This window comes from Amblyraja radiata, chromosome 6 (genome assembly GCF_010909765.2).
Source record: "Amblyraja radiata isolate CabotCenter1 chromosome 6, sAmbRad1.1.pri, whole genome shotgun sequence".
Taxonomy (NCBI): Eukaryota; Metazoa; Chordata; class Chondrichthyes; order Rajiformes; family Rajidae; genus Amblyraja; species Amblyraja radiata.
The window spans coordinates 87,478,515-87,495,221 of NC_045961.1; the positions used below are offsets into that span (position 1 = coordinate 87,478,515).

The 16,707-nt window shown below is 48.5% G+C and overlaps 1 protein-coding gene across 1 annotated transcript in view; it reads left to right on the forward strand.

Moving 5' to 3' along the window:
• Positions 1–16,707, forward strand: part of gas6 (growth arrest specific 6) — a 72,323-nt gene that overhangs the window by 46,230 nt on the left and 9,386 nt on the right. Inside the window, exons 16-21 of the mRNA XM_033023444.1 lie at positions 1,218–1,340; positions 2,878–3,000; positions 3,778–3,903; positions 7,534–7,655; positions 11,160–11,281; positions 14,439–14,631. Of these exons, the coding sequence (XP_032879335.1) occupies positions 1,218–1,340; positions 2,878–3,000; positions 3,778–3,903; positions 7,534–7,655; positions 11,160–11,281; positions 14,439–14,631 (809 nt within the window). The remainder of the gene's footprint in view (positions 1–1,217; positions 1,341–2,877; positions 3,001–3,777; positions 3,904–7,533; positions 7,656–11,159; positions 11,282–14,438; positions 14,632–16,707) is intronic.

A 16,707-nucleotide genomic window follows, 5' to 3' on the forward strand; every position in this document is an offset into this window, starting at 1 on the left:
TCAACCCACATACTTGTGTGTGTTTGGAGTTTGGGAGGAAACTGAAGTGCACACAGCACCCGTAATCAGGATTGAACCCAGGTCTCTGGTGCTGTAGTGTAAGCAGCAACTCTACTGCTGTGTCACAGTGCCACCCTCTAGTTACTGCACAGCAAGATCCCATAGGCAGCAATGAACAACAAAAAATTCTGTTAATATGATTCAGGAATAAATAGTGGATTACAGGATACTGGAGCCAACCACCTAACTCTTCAGCTCTGGTTTTACTACCTCAATGAAATTGTGCACTCCCTCAGTACCGCCCCTACCATTGTGTGACACTCCCTCATCAGCGACCCTCCCACAGCGAGGCGCTCCTTCGTCACTGACTCTCCCACAGCACAACACGTTCTTTGCACCATCCTTTTTCACAAGTTCACAAGTCACAGGAGTAGAATTAGGCCATTCAGCCCATCGACTCTACTCCGCCATTCAATCATGGCTGATCTCTGCCTCCTAATCCCATTTTCATGCCTTCTCCCCATAACCCTTGACATCTGTTCTAATCAAGAATATGTCTATCTCTACCTTGAACATATCCACTGATTTGGCCTCCACAACCCTCTGTGGCAATGAGTTCCACAGATTAACTACCCTCTGACTAAAGAAGTTCATTCTCACCTCCTTTTTCTAAAAGAGCTCCCTTTAATTCTGAGGCTATGACCTCTGGTCCTTGACTCTCCCACCAGTGGAACCATTCTTTCCACATCCACTCTATCTATGCCTTTCATTATTCTGTAAGTTTCAATGAGGTCCCCCCACGACCTTCTAAACACCAGCGAATAGAGGCCCAGTGCTGCAAACGCTCGTCATATGCTAACCCACTCATTGCTGGAATAATTCTTGTAAACCTTCTCTGGACTCTCTCCAGGGCCAGAACATCTTTCCTCAGATATGGCGCCCAAATTTGACCAGCGCCTTATCGAGCCTCGACATTACAACAGGGGTAACCTCAGTGCCTCGGTGCTCCCTCCCCTGGTGTACCTTCATTGTTGGAGACTTTGACTTCTTGCTGTGAACCACAACTCAGTACCTAGTTTAGTGGGCATTGTGGTGAGGTAGGAAACGCTTGGTAAAGATGTTAGGAAGATTTCAGTCTATCTGAGTAGGTAGAGTCAACTGGGCGAGTCTGGGGATTATGGAAGCAGTAACGCTCACCTGCTCTCTCTTCTTTGCAGATATTCCAAATCAGTGTTCCCCGATGCCCTGCCACCCTGCTGGCGCCAAGGACTGTGTGGATCAGCGGGGAGCTTTTAAGTGCGTGTGCAAACCGGGCTGGAGAGGTGTCACGTGCAGCCTAGGTACAGTATATGTCAATAGACAATAGGTGCAGGAGTAGGCCATTCGGCCCTTTGAGCCAGCACCACCATTCAATGTGATCATGGCTGATCATCCCCAATCAGTACCCCGTTCCTGCCTTCTCTCCATATCCCCTGACTCCGCTATTTTTAAGAGCCCTATCTAGCTGTCTCTTGAATGCATCCAGAGAACCTGCCTCCGTTGCCCTCTGAGGCAGAGAACTCCACGGACTCACCACTCTTTGTGTTTCCTCGTCTCCGTTCTAAATGGCTTACTCCTCATTCTTAAGGAGTAAGCCAAAGGAAAAATTATGTCCCTTTACAATAGGTTTGGGGGGGGGGGGGGGTATATATGTGAATGGATCAACACAGAGCTGCAGTGTTCTGGTGGCAGGACATCATATGCTTGATGGGCAGAGTGTCATCAGTCATGAAGGTCCTGAAGGTTGAGGATTAGCATCACCTCATACATCTGAACATGAATGAGAAACTGAGGGAGGTACTTGGCCATGGTTATTGTGCATTTTCCACTCCCTCCCTTTGCTGATCAACTGTAACTATATAGACACAACGGCAGATACTGGAATCTTGCGAGGAACAATTTGTACCTGTAGATAGGTATCCATCTACCTCTGCCTTAATGACTCTGCTTCCACTGACCAATGATAAAGAGTGTTCCAGAGAATTCTAAAAGAAAATAAATGGTCCTAATCTGTGTCTTAAATAGAGGACTCTTTGCAACTGAACAGTTTCCCCTAGATTCTCCCACCCGCTCCATATTCACCCCAAGGAGATATCTTGGGATCGCACATGTTTCAATCAAGTCCCTCTCAACAGAGCTGGCTGACTAACCTTTTCATATGGCAACCCATCTATTCCAGACGTATGCCTAGTAAACCATCTCTTACTCATTTTCCCACCCCTCCCTCCATGCACTTGCCTGCTTTCCCCATCTCCAACCCTGCTCTGCTGCCAGCTCCCAAATCTAAAACCAAATGCAGGGCTCCCCGATCTGCTGAGTGCTGCTGTGTGCTCTGTGTCTCACTTACTCTCTTGTTCTTAATATCCTCTCACACCCCTCCTCACATACCCCCACTCTCCTTCTCCCACCTCCCCTCCTCTTGTCTCAGCCTCCCCTCTCCCCTCTAACGACCGAGAACAAAGGGGGACACGGCGTGGGGGCTGCCGAGAACAAAGAGAGACCTTGGGGACTAAATGGAATATTTTGTAACCTTGTTGGATGCCTATATGTGGCAACTCTGTGCGTGCCTTGTGTGTGCAAAACAAAGAATCTCACTGTGAGATGTCACATGTGATAATAAAGTTTCATTCATTCACTCATTCATTCACTCATTCATTCATTCATTCATTCATTCATTCATTCATTCATTCATTCATTCATTCATTCATTCATTCACAACTCTATTCTCCCTCTCACCCCCACCCCTCCCTATTCACCCTGGCCCCCTCCCCACAGGGCAGAGAATGGAAAGCCTGTTGGTGTGACAGCTGTTCTAACTTGTTCCTCTTCCCTCCCCAGATGTTGACGAGTGTACGTCCGGCAATGGCGGTTGTCAGCACATCTGTTCCAACGTGGAGGGCAGTTATCAGTGTTCGTGCAGGACGGGCTTCAACCTGCATCCTGACAAACATGGGTGTCGTGGTGAGTTGATGCCAGGGCACCAGGAGCTGGTGTGCCAGGGGGCTAGGGGAGCTGGAACTGGGACATGTGGGGATTCCCAACACTTTAGCACCTGGTGCATAGATGGTAACAGGGAGAGGATGGGAACATCTGGCCGGAGGTGAGGATGGAATCTCTGATTCCTTGTTTTGCACCAGATGTGGCACCACTGGCAATCCACCCCCCCCCCCCCCCCCCCCCCGGCAGTCGAGGAGGTGAGCCCGCAGTCTGTTGAGCCCTCCCAGGTTGACCCTCGACCTGGCATTTGTACCCACATCCCCCCCACCCCACCTAGGATCAACGGTTGACTTAAGACCTCCCCTCCTTCACGGTCAGTCAAAGACCACCCCCCACCCCATGGACGATCCACCCACCCAGGGTTTGTCGCTCACACTCTCCCCTCCCCCTCAATCTGTCTCTCCCCACCTCTCGCAATGTCCTTCCACTCCTCCCCACCCCCACGATCGTTGGATAACAGTCCCACCCCTAACTCAGATAGTCAGTTGTTGCCCGAACTGCCTTAAACTGCAAGAAGGGTCTCGACCCGAAACGTTACCCATTCCTTCTCCCCAGAGATGCTGCCTGTCCCGCTGAGTTACTCCAGCTTTTTGTGTCTATCACAGGAATTTAGCAAAGCTGTTTCCTCAAAGCTCAGGGAACTATTGAATATCTCTTGACTCATGAATAGAATCATCATATGTTTTGATGATTGCACGCTTCATTATCTGAAAATCTAATGACCATACCTCTTGTTTCCAGACATCAATGAGTGTGAATTGGACGGCGAGCTGTGTGGATTAGCACAATGTGTAAACACGCCGGGCTCTCACCAATGCGTTTGTGACTCTGGCTACAAATACAATTCTTCATCAAAGAGTTGCCAAGGTAATGTCTTTATAAACACGGCACTCAAGTGAGGGACCCGACACCAAACTAGATCTTTGATTAGGAACAAGTCTTCAACTGGGGAGAATGCAGACTGTGGCAGCATTCAAAGAAGAACTTATGTCTACAGGATATATAAAGGGACATGTCCAACGGATATTTAAAAACGCTTCTCAAGAGCCGTACACATCAGTAGAGTAGGTTAAGGGATGAAATGGCCTGCTTTTGCTCCCATCTCAAAAGGGAGGCACAGCTCCAGTGACTCAGTGTCAATCCTGACCTCTGCTGCTGTCTGCATGGGCTTCCCCCAGATGCCTATGTTTCCACCCACATCCCAAAGATGTGCGGGTCAGTGGGTTAATTGACCTTTGTAAGTTGTCCCCAGTGTGGGTGAGAGTTAGAATCTGGGGGGGGAATTAATGGGTATGTAGGGAATATAAAAGGGAGGGTTAACAACTTCTCCTTTGACTCCTCCCACTTCCTCCAAGTCCAAGGCATAGCTATGGGCACCCGTATGGGCCCCAGCTATGCCTGCCTTATTGTAGGGTACAATGAACCATCCCTGTTCCAGGCGTGCACTGGCCCTATCCCCGAACTCTGTCACCGTTAGATTGATGACTGCATCGGTGCTACCTCCTGCACCCACGCAGAACTCATGGACTTCATCAACTTCAACACCAATTTTCATCCTGTACTCAAATTTACTTGGACCATCTCTGACACCTCCCGCCCCTTTCTTGATCTCATCACTGGAAATAGACTATTGACTGGTGTTTATTACAAACCCGCTGACTCCCACAACTATCTCGACTACACTTCTTCCCACCTTGCTTCCTGCAAAGACTCTATCCCCCTACTCCCAATTCCTCCACCTTCACCGCATCAGCACCCAAGATGAGGTGTCCGATGCTAGAACATCCACAATGTCCTCATTCTTTAGGGAATGGGTGTTCCCCTCTCCCATCATAGATGAAGCCCTCACTCGTGTCTCCTCAGAGCTCCGCCCTTGCTCCGCTTCCCCTTAGTCAAAACAGAGAAAGAGTCCACCAAGTCCTTACCTTACACCCCATCAGCCGCCCCATACAACACATAATCCTCTGAAATTTCCGCCATCTCCTGCGGGATCCCACCACTAGCCACATTTTCCCATCTCCACCCCTTTCCGCCTTCCGCAGAGACCGTTCCCTCCGCAACTCCCTGGTTAAATCATGCCTTCCCACCCACACCACCCCCTCCCCAGGTACCTTCCCCTGCAACCGCAGAAGATGCAACACCTGCCGCTATACCTCCTCCCTCGACTCTGTCCAGGGACCCCGGCAGTCCTTTCAGGTTAGGCAGAGGTTCACTTGCACCTCATCTACTGTATCCGTTGTTCAAGATGTGGTCTCTCATCCATCGGCGAGACCAACTGGGCGATCGTTCCGTGGAACACCTTCGCTCAGCCCGCCTGAACCAACCTGATCTCCCGGTTGCTGGACACTTTAATTCTCCTTCCCATTCCTACACAGACCTTTCTGTCCTCAGTCTCCTCCATTGTCAAGAGTGAGGCTAAATGCAAATTGGTGGAACAGCATCTCATCTTTCGCTTGGGCAGCTTACAGCCCAGTGGTATGAATCAAAGATCTTAGAGCAGAGCTCTGCTCTAAGATCTTTGGTATGAATATTGATTTCTCTCACTTCAGGTAGCCCCGGCATTCCGTCCCTCTCTATCCCTCCCCCACCCAAGTCGCTCTAGCTTCCCATTTTCACCCCACAAACCGCTTACAATGGCCTTCCTTTATCATTGTAATTTTTTTGCACATCTTTCATTCATTGTGGGTACGCAAAAATGCTGGAGAAACTCAGCGGGTGCAGCAGCATCTATGGAGCGAAGGAAATAGGCAACGTTTCGGGCCGAAACCCTTCTTCAGACTGATGGGGGGTGGGGGGAGGCGGGGAGAAGAAAGGAAAAAGGAGGAGGAGGAGCCCGAGGGCTGAGGGAGAGGTAGGAAGGGGAGGAGACGGCAAGGGCTAACAGAATTGTGAGAATTCAATGTTCATGCCACCAGGATGCAGACATTGTGCTTTATCTCTCCACGTCACCGTCTATATCTCTCGCTTCCCTTATCCTGATCCAGTCTGCAGAAGGGTCTAGACCTGAAACGCACCCATTCCTTCTCTCCAGTGATGCTGCCTGTCCCACTGAGTTACTCCAGCTTTTTGTGTCTATTTTAGGGTTATGTAGATGCGTGTACAATGGTTTGATGTGGCTAGCGGCAATAGAGTTGAATTTACCCACCACTTTTTTGCCTGGCAAGCTAAACAATCACTCCTAGTTCCAGGGTTTCAGCTGAGCAGGGGAGTAACAAAATGGCTATGGCTGGAGGCCGGTTAATGCAGTCTCAGGGAGTTGAGTGGGTCTTGCTCAGGAAGGAATCATTGTGGGCTCCATCGTTCCTTCATGATCGTTGCTGCCTTTGTTTTGTTCTTTTGCATATTATCTTTCATTCATTTGTCCTATCTCTAATTTCCCTCTCCCCTGAAGAAAGGTCTCGACCCGAAACGTCATCTGTTCCTTTTCTTCGGAGATGCTGTTTGACCCGTTGAGTTACTCCAGCATTGTGTGTCTATAATAGATGAACAATTTCCAGAGCTGCTTCATTACTTTCCTCATCAAGGCCGGCCTTAAGCCAATTGGGCCGATTGCTCCCAATTGGGCCTCGCGCCTAAAGGGGCCCCGCGCTAGAGTAATCTACTCTCGGCTCGGGTAGATCCACCCTGGGTGGAGGGGGGAGAGAGGGGTGGAGAGAGTAGAGGGGTGGAGGGGGAAGAAAGGGGTAGATAATTTACAAAATTCTTAAGGGGTTGGACAGGCTAGATGCAGGAAGATTGCTCCCGATGTTGGGGAAGTCCAGGACAAGGGGTCACAGCTTAAGGATAAGGGGGAAATCCTTTAAAACCGAGATGAGAAGAACTTTTTTCACACAGAGAGTGGTGAATCTCTGGAACTCCCTGCCACAGAGGGTAGTCGAGGCCAGTTCATTGGCTATATTTAAGAGGGAGTTAGATGTGGCCCTTGTGGCTAAGGGGATCAGAGGGTATGGAGAGAACGCAGGTACGGGATACTGAGTTGGATGATCAGCCATGATCATATTGAATGGCGGTGCAGGCTCGAAGGGCCGAATGGCCTACTCCTGCACCTAATTTCTATGTTTCTATGTTTCTATAATATAACACAATTTAAAAGGACGGGTACACAGAGAGGAAAGGTTTAGAGGGATATGGGTCATCTTTTGTCAGTATGGATAACTTGGGCTGAAGGGTCTGTTTTTGTGCTGTATGAAGCTGTGTTAATCATGACCCAAGTAGGTGTAAAAGTTCTCGGTATCCTGCCCTATATCTTTCCCATCCAGTATCAATGGAACAGATTGTTACCTGATTATGTCTTGGGATCTTGCTGTGCAGATTTGACCATCACAGTGACCAAAGTACCCCCATTGTACAGTGCTTCACAATGTCCTACGTTGGTGGGAAGGTACTGGCATTTATGCCTGTCTTAAATTTAAAAGGCCCCAAACTAGTTGTGGTGTAATTTCATTTAACTCTGCTAACTTTCTACCATAATGTGAAACTTTTGTTCCTCACCCTCAGATGTGGATGAATGTGAAAGCGATACCTGTGCAGGAGGCTGCGTCAATACACCTGGCCAGTACTCCTGTTACTGTGACGGAAAGAGTGATTTAAAGCTGGCTGCAGATGCACGGAACTGCATGGTAAGATGCATAAGTGGTAACTGCGTGCTTAGACTTTGTCCCCTGTCGCAATTGTTGTTAGAGGTGAATTGCCATGGGTCCATGATCTGCAATCAATTATTCAGGCAACAGTCTATAAAGTATATTTAATAGTTTGCAATAACCAAGTAGCCCAAGCTTGCACACAAGACCGAGACAATAATTGGGTGTGGGTTAGGAAGTAGAGTTTGTGCTACAGAAGTGCCAAGCAATAGCCTTCTCTAAGGAGAGATGAATTATAGTTTAGTTTAGTTTAGAGATACAGCATGGAAACAGGCCCTTCGGCCCACCGAGTCCACGCTGACCATCGATCACCCATTCACACTAGTTCTATGTTATGCCACTTTCTCATCCGCCACCTACACACTAGGGGCAATGTTACAGAGGCCAATTAACCTACATACATGCAAGTCTTTGGAATGTGGGATGAAACCCACGTGGTCACAAGAAGAGCGTGCAAACTCCACACAGATAGCACCCATGGTCAGGATTGAACACGGTCTCTGGTGCAGTTAGGCAGCGACTCTACCGGTTGTGGTACTGTGACACATCTGCCTCTTCATTCAGTGGCATTACCATGACCCCAATATCCTGGGGGCCCCCCATTAACCAGAAACTTGCCCTAGCTCCGGAGTTGTGGATTCCGTGACATTTCACTGTCCTCCTGACACCACAATGCATTCCAGTCAGAGTGTGATGGAGCACTCTTCTGTACTAAGGATAAGTGCAGCTCCAACATCAGGTTGCTGCTTAGGCATTCATATATCAGTGAGGCCAAGGATGGAAGGGGATCTGCTGTGCGGTGTCAGGCTTGAATGTGAGATGGTTGATGAGATGGCTTTGTAGAAAGAGAGCAGATGTTATAAGGCCATATGTGATAGGAGCAGAATTAGGCCATTTGGCCCATCAAATCTGATCTTCCATTCAATCATGGCTGATCTATCTCTCCCTCCTAACCCCATTCTCCTGCCTTCTCCCTATAACCTCTGACACTCATACTAATCAAGAGTCTATTTATCTCTGCCTTAAAATTATCCATTGGCCTCCACAGCCTTGTATTGCAAATAATTCCAGTTTCACCACCCTTTGGAGGCTATGACCTCCTGACCTAGACTCTCCCACTAGTGGAAACATCCTCTCCACATCCACACTATCCAAGCCTTTCACTATTCGGTAATGTTAAATTATGTCAAACGTTAGTGGCTGGTTTGTGTCATTTAGAACACAACCCAACCTGACCTGACTCTGGCAATATGCACACTCTGCAATATTTTCTGAAATGGCAGGTGGTTTAATTCAGTTTAGTTTAAAGATATTGCATGGAAACAGGCACTTCGGCCCAGAGAGTCTATGCTAGCCATCGATCGCCCATTCATACTAGTTCTATGTTATCACAGTTTCTCATCCACTCCCCACACACCAGAGGCAATTTACAAATCCGCACAACTTTGCGATGCGGAAAGAAACTGGAGCACCCGGAGGAAACTCGCACGGGCACTGGGAGAACGTGAAAACTCACACAGATAGCACCCGAGGTCAAGATCAAACCTGGGTCTCTGGTGCTGAGAGGCAGCAGCCCAATCAGCTGTCCCACTGTGCTGCCCAAAGTGCCACTGAGCTGCCCTACACCCATATCCTTCAAATATTTCCCATGTATGTTCCTGTCCAAGTGTTTAGTTTAGTTTAAAGATACAGTGCAGAAATAGGCCCTTTTGCCCATCGAGTCCACGCAGCCCAGCAATCCCCGCACACCAACACTATCCTACACACACACACACACACAAGGGACAATTTACCAAGCCAATTAAACTACAAACCTGTTCATCTATGGAGTGCAGGAGGAAACCGGAGAACCCGGGGAAAATCCACGCAGTCACGGGGTGAACGTACAAACTCCGCACAGACTACACCCATAGCCAGGATCGAACACTGGTCTCTGGCATTGTAAGGCACCAGCTCTACTACTCAGTCACCCCTAATAGCCCTGTCCCACGATACGAGTTCATTCCAAGAGCTCTCCCGAGTTTAAAAAAAATCAAACTCGTGGTAAGCACGGAGAATGAACGGCTTGTACTCGCTAGAATTTAGAAGATTGAGGGGGGATCTTATAGAAACTTACAAAATTCTTAAGGGGTTGGACAGGCTAGATGCAGGAAGATTGTTCACGATGTTGGGGAAGTCCAGAACAAGGGGTCACAGTTTAAGGATAAAGGGGAAATCTTTTAGGACCGAGATGAGGAAAACATTTTTCACACAGAGAATGGTGAATCTCTGGAATTCTCTGCCACAGAAGGTAGTTGAGGCCAGTTCATTGGCTATATTTAAGAGGGAGTTAGATGTGGCCCTTGTGGCTAAAGGGATCAGGGGGTATGGAGAGAAGGCAGGTACAGGATACTGAGTTGGATGATCAGTCATGATCATATTGAATGGCGGTGCAGGCTCGAAGGGCCGAATGGCCTACTCCTGCACCTAGTTTCTATGTTTCTATGTAGCGGGTACGTTGGAGCTCGGGACGTCTCTTACCGGCTCGTAACGTGAACGGCAGGTACTCGGGAAGACTTGTGAAGATTTTTCAACATGTTGAAAAATGACCACGAGAGCCCCAAGTACCGATTAGTGGCCATTACCGTAAATCTCTGAGTTCGAATTAGGGCAAACTTGGGAGAGCTCTTGGAATGAACTCGTACCATGGGACAGGGGTTTAAGAGTCTTTTATATCACATAATTGTAACTGCCTCTATCACTTCCATATACTCCCCGTCCCCTGTGTAAAAATGAATTTGCCCCTTGGGACCCTATCAAATATTTCCCCTCTTACCTTTTAACCATGTCCTCTAGTTTTAGACTCCCCTCCCCAGTAGAAAAGGCCGTCACTATTCACCTTATCTATGCCTTTTGTGATTAAAAATAAAACCTTTATAGGGTCATCTCTTGGCCTCCTACGTTTCAGGGGCAAAAGACCTATCCTATCCAACTGGGACTAGATGGGCACCTTGGTTGGCAGAGATGATTTGGGCTAAAGGACCAGTTTTGGTGCTGTGTAGCTCTATGTTAGCCTCATAACTCAATAATGGGTTCATGCAGTCATCCAGTCATTTACACTTATTGTGATCGACTAACTTTTTGTTCCCAATTTATTTACTCTCATGAATTTAAAAGCTGCAGCCATCAGCATGTGGTTGGTTCAAAACATTGTAGTTGTGGTGGTACCTCACAAGGTCGTTCAGCCCATTTCAGACCATTCTAGCCCCCCCACCCCCCCACACTGACCGCCTTCCCAGCCTTTGGTGAAAATCTACTTTTGTTTGAGCCACATGTGAATGGAAACAGCGGCTCTTGAGGTACTATTGAACGCAGATCTCTAGATCAATAGTCTGTGCCCATAGGTTATTCAATAACTACACCTTCATGCTGCTGTGCACGTTGCATTGTAAACTTTGTAATATTTCTGGTTCAAGCAAGCTGTCATTTTGTCTTCATTTTCAGAATATTTTGCAGTGTATATCATCACTGAACACTGTGAAGAATGAAGGGTCTCTGTATCTGGGGAGGTTTTTCAAAGGGACTCCTGTGTTGCAATTTAACTTCAAGAGGAAGCACCAGACAAGGTGAGACTTTAGTCACTTAAAGATTCCATTGGTGGGGTGAGGCGCGAGGGCAAGGACGACACACCATCTGACACCTGAGGGTGATATCAAGGGCCTGTCCCACTTAGGAGACCTAAACCTCTGGTGACCTTGCCCGCCACCCAATGTTTCCATGAGGTCACAGGAGGTTTTGGTCACTCTCACTAATGGTTGACAGTGGTTTCCGCGTGGTCGAGGCTTCATCTAGATTGCTGCTATTTTTTTCATCATGATTAAAACCGGCCTCGACTAAAAATAGGTTGCCGTTTTAAAAATCGATAATTTTTTTGTCGCAGGTCTAGTCGAAGCCGGTTTTCTTCAGTCGAGGAAGGTTTTCAATATATGCGTGGGAGGTGGTAGGAGGTTGCAGGTCACCTCGACCTTGATTTTTTTTTTTTGGGTAGTGGGCAAGTTCACCAGAGGTTGCTGTTTCGGTCTCCTAAGTGGGACAGGCCCTCAAGGAAGCTCTTCATCTGCACACAGGACAGTGGGAATCTGGACCTCTCCCCTTCTTTCCCCCTTTCCCTCTTCCCCCGAGATCAGAAGTTAATAGACTCATGCTGCATCTCTAAACTAAAACTAAAGCCGTGATCCTCTTAAGGGAGTACGCTTGTCATCCTGAAACTGTCTTCAGTTAAGATCGTGTCCTTTGTTGCAGTTCCATCAGCTGGGGTTGCGTAAGAATTGAACTTGAATTTTTCACAAAGCACAAAAATGTCAACAAGTTGCTCAATTCTTGGAGGCAGAATCGTGTTGAATGAGCCTTTGGACATGGTTACCCAATAGTTTATTTTGATTTCTCCCCCCCCACCCCCCCCCCCCCCCCACCCCCCCCCCCCCCCATCCCCTGAGTGAGGCCTGCTGGCACGAGGAATGGAAATACAGACTCCTGGCCCAACTCCAGTTTTGCACTAATGAGATCCAATCAAAGTGCCTGGCAGTCCTTCTGATCTGCTGTTATACAACATTTCAGTGCTGGGCCCATTTCCATTGGGCTGGTGTCCAGGGCATTTGGCAGGAGCTTTTAACACTTTGTTTGTTCCAATTCATTCATCTGCTCAGGAAGGATCTGTAACATACAAATGAACACAGCTACAGTAGGATTCTGGCTTATCCAACCCCTAATTCCATTTCCATGCCTCCTGCTATGTTCACCCAACAAAAGTTATTGTTGTTATATCTTTGGTTTAAACCAGGATTTGCAGTTACTTCCTATACATTTTGTCTGATCCAGTGTGAAATCTCCTCAAGCCAGGTGTGCTTACTTTGAAGAAGTTCTCCGACGAGAGTCCTGAAACATCCTCTCTCATTGCCCCCGCTTTGTGCTCAACATCACCATCAATATCTGTCCCTTTCCCCTGACTCTCAGTGTGAAGAAGGGTCTCGACCCGAAACGTTGCCTATTCCTTTTCTCCAGAGATGCGGCCTGACCTGCTGAACTTTTTGTGTCTATCTTCGCAACAAACCTGAAGTTCATCCATAGCTTGTGTCCTGACTCACACTGTCCCATCCTGGCCCCATTGACCAATTCTAGGTCCCAGTCAGGCAGTATCCAGATTTTGAAATGTTTCATTGTTTTCAAATTTCTTTGTGGCCTCTCTATTCCCTGTCACGGTCGTCTAATCTAGCCGCAGAGATTATTGTACTTCCAATCTCTAGTTTATCCCCCATTCTCTTCACAGGTTTAGGTTAGTTTTAGTTTAGAAATACAGCATGGAATCAGGCCATTTCCAGGTTTCAAGGTCGGTTTATTGTCACGTACCAATTAAGGTACAATGAAATTCAGATTGCCATACAGTCATGCCAATAAAGACCAACAAGACACCCAAATAATGTTTTAAGTGAACATCCACCACAGTGACTCCCCTACATTCCTCACTGTGATGGAAGGCAAAAAAAGTTCAATCTTCTTCCCTTCTTTGTTCACCGAGTTCGTGCCGATAAGTGATCCCTGCACACTTACACTATCCTACTCACACTATGGACAATTTACAATTTTACTAAGCCAATTACCCTACAAAACTGAACGTCTTTGGAAGTGTGGTGTCTTTGGCTGCCTGGGCCCAGACATTGAAACATTGAAATCTGGAATTCCCTCCCTAACCTCTGCCTCTTTTGTCTCCTAAACCCCACCTCAGCCAAGATTCGTGGTCTTCTTAAGTTGCAGGGGATCATTTTCTGACCAATCTATGGCTACTTCGGGACTAGTCACCATGTTAGGGCGGCACAGTGGCCAAGCGGTAGAGTTACTGCCTTACAGTGCTTGCAGTGCCAGAGACCCAGGTTCGATCCCAACCACGGGTGCTTGTCTGTACGGAGCTTGTGCGTTGTCCCCATGACCTGCGTGGGTTTTCTCCGAGATCTTTGGTTTCCTCCCACACTCCAAAGGCGTACAGGTATGTAGGTTAATTTGTAAACATTGTCCCTAGTTTGTGTGTAGGATAGTGCTAATATGCAGGGACCGCAGGCCGGTGTGGACCCGAAGGGCCTGTTTCATTGCTGTATCTCTAAACTAAACTAAAGGTGTTATCTAAATGAAGATTATTAGGAAAAGGAACAGAGGGGCATCTTAACAGCCAGGCATCATCCAATTGGGCAATGGAGTGTGTCTTCCAATTGGATGAGAGGGTGGGGAATGCCAAGAGAGGCCAATGGCAGGGACAGGTTGATTGGAACTGAAAGGGCATGTGACTAAAGGGCGTGTCCCACGAGCGTGCGTCTCCATGCGGCAAGTGCGACCTAACGAGGTCGCTTGAGCCATACGGCCTCGCGGGACCGGTCCCACTTCGATCGCCGGAGCCGTATGGGGTTGTGCGGAGCTGGTCCTGACATCGTGCGGGGCTCCGAAAAACTGACTGTGTTCAAAAATTCCGCGCGGCGACGGCCTGCCGGCCCGCAGCCACCTCGACGCCGTACGCAGCGTCTTGACGCCGTACGTCACGCGCGAACTTCCCGCGGACTTCGCTCGAACTTCACGTTACTCACTCGACCTCCGCGCGGCCCCCGCTTCCGGTTTGGTCGCGCTCGCTGCATGCAGGTCGCATGCTGGTGGGACAGGCCCTTAACCCTGCATCCCATTGGAGATGATGTCCTAGTTACCCCTGCGCAAGACTTGTGACTAGTGTTTGTTAATGCACAGGTTCTCAGTAGAATTTGACTTCCGCACGTTCGACACAGAGGGCACAATTTTCCAGGCAGGACATCAGCACAATAACACATGGGTGATGCTGGCCCTACACAATGGGAAGCTGCTGGTCCAGTATCACAGTGCCAACGAAGCCACAGGAGTTACGACCGGAGGCCCGTTTCTGAACGACGGGCGATGGCACACGGTAAGCTCCAACCTTCTCACCACTTCCCCTTTCACAGGCTGCGGGCTCTCAGATACCCTGGCACTCAGGCAGCAGATCTGGGCTGTCGTTCGATGGTTGGCACTCTCCCCCACGACTCAGGAGGTTGCGGGCTCAAATCCAAGGAGCAGAGAATAGATGTCACGGCGGTCCAGCGGTAGAGTTGCTGCCCTACAGCACCAGAGACCCGGGTTCCATCCTGACTACGGGTGCTGTCCGTACGGAGTTTGTACATCATCCCCATGACCTGTTTTCTCTGGGATCTGCGGTCTCCTCCCACATGCGAAAGGCGTGCAGGTTTGTGGGTTAATTGGCTTGGTATAATTGTAAATTATCCCATGTGTGTCGGATAGTGTTGGTGTGCGGGGATTGCTGGTTGGCATGGACTCGATGGGCCGAAGGGCCTGTTTCCGCGCTGTATCTCTAAAACTAAAAAATGAAAACTAAATCTCCCCTCCATGTCAGCCTTCTACCCTCTCTGGATTTTTTAATTTCCAACTGCCAGCATGACATCCACCGTCTTGACTTCTATACAAAGGCATACAGATTTGTAGGTTGTTTAAGAAGGAACTGCAGATACTGGAAAATCGAAGGTACACAAAAATGCTGGAGAAACTCAGCGGGTGCAGCAGCATCTAACAGATGCTGCTGCACCCGCTGAGTTTCTCCAGCATTTTTGTGTACCAGTATGAAGAAGAGTCTGGTCACCTATCCACCTTCTCCAGATGTGCTGCCTGACCTGTTGAGTTACTCTTGAGATACAGCACGGAAACAGGCCCTTTGGCCCACCACGTCCGCACCGACCAGTGATCCCGCGCACTAACACTATCCTACACATACCAGAGACAATTTACAATTACACCAAGCCAATTACCCTACAAGCCTGTACGTCTTTGGAGTGTGGGAGATCTTGGAGAAAACCCTTGCAGGTCACGGGAAGAATATACAAACTCGGTACAGACAATTGAATTGAATACATTTTATTAGCCAAGTATGTATACATGCAAGGTACACAAAATTGCTGGAGGAACTCAGCGGGTGCAGCAGCATCTATGGAGCGAAGGAAATAGGCGACGTTTCGGGCCGAAACCCTTCTTCATGCAAGTATTTTGCCAAGGTGCTCGCAAGTAACAACACGATATACTGTAGACAATTAAAAATAAAACATTATAATTTAAACGTGAAGAATGAAATAGATTACCAGAGCAAAAGGAGGCTACAGATTTCTGGCTGTTGAGTAGAGCTACTACTCGTGGAAAAAAAGCTGTTTTTATGTCTGGCTGTGGCAGCTTTGACAGTCCGGAGTCGCCTTCCAGAGGGAAGTGATTCAAAGAGTTTGTGGCCGGGGTGAGAGGGATCAGAGATGATATTACCCGCTCGCTTCCTGGCCCTTGCAATGTACAGTTCGTCGATGGAGGGAAGGTTGCAGCCAACAACCTTCTCGGCTGATTGGACGATTTGCTGCAGCCTCCAGATGTCGTGCTTGGTGGCTGAGCCAAACCAGACCATGATGGAGAAGGTGAGGACAGACTCTGTGATAAACTGGACCATCATTGCCTGTGGCAGAGTGTGTTTTCTCAGCTGCCGCAGGAAGTACATCCTCTGTTGGTCCTTTTTGACTGGAGTCGATGGTGGCCTCCCTTTTAAGGTCCCTGGAGATGATGGTTCCAAGGAACTTAAATGACTCCACAGATGTGACTGTGGTGTAGTTGATAGTGAGTAGGGGGAGGGGAGGGGGAGCCCTCCTAAAGTCTACAATCAATTCCACTTTCTTTAGAGCATTGAGCACCAGCTGGTTGCGATGGTAACAGGACGCCAGCTGTGTCACTTCCTGTCTGTAAGCAGATTCCTCCCCATCCTGGGTCAGTCCAACCAGGGTTGTTTCGTCCGCTTGACAGAGGAGTCTGGGGAGGTGCAGTCGTTGGTGTAGAGTAAAGGAGAGGGGAGAGTACGCAGCCTTGCGGTGTTCCTATGCTGAGGGTCAGCGGGTCGAAGATGTGCTTTCCCAGCCTCACCCTCACATGCTGCTTCCTGTCTGTCAGGAAGTTGGTGATCCAC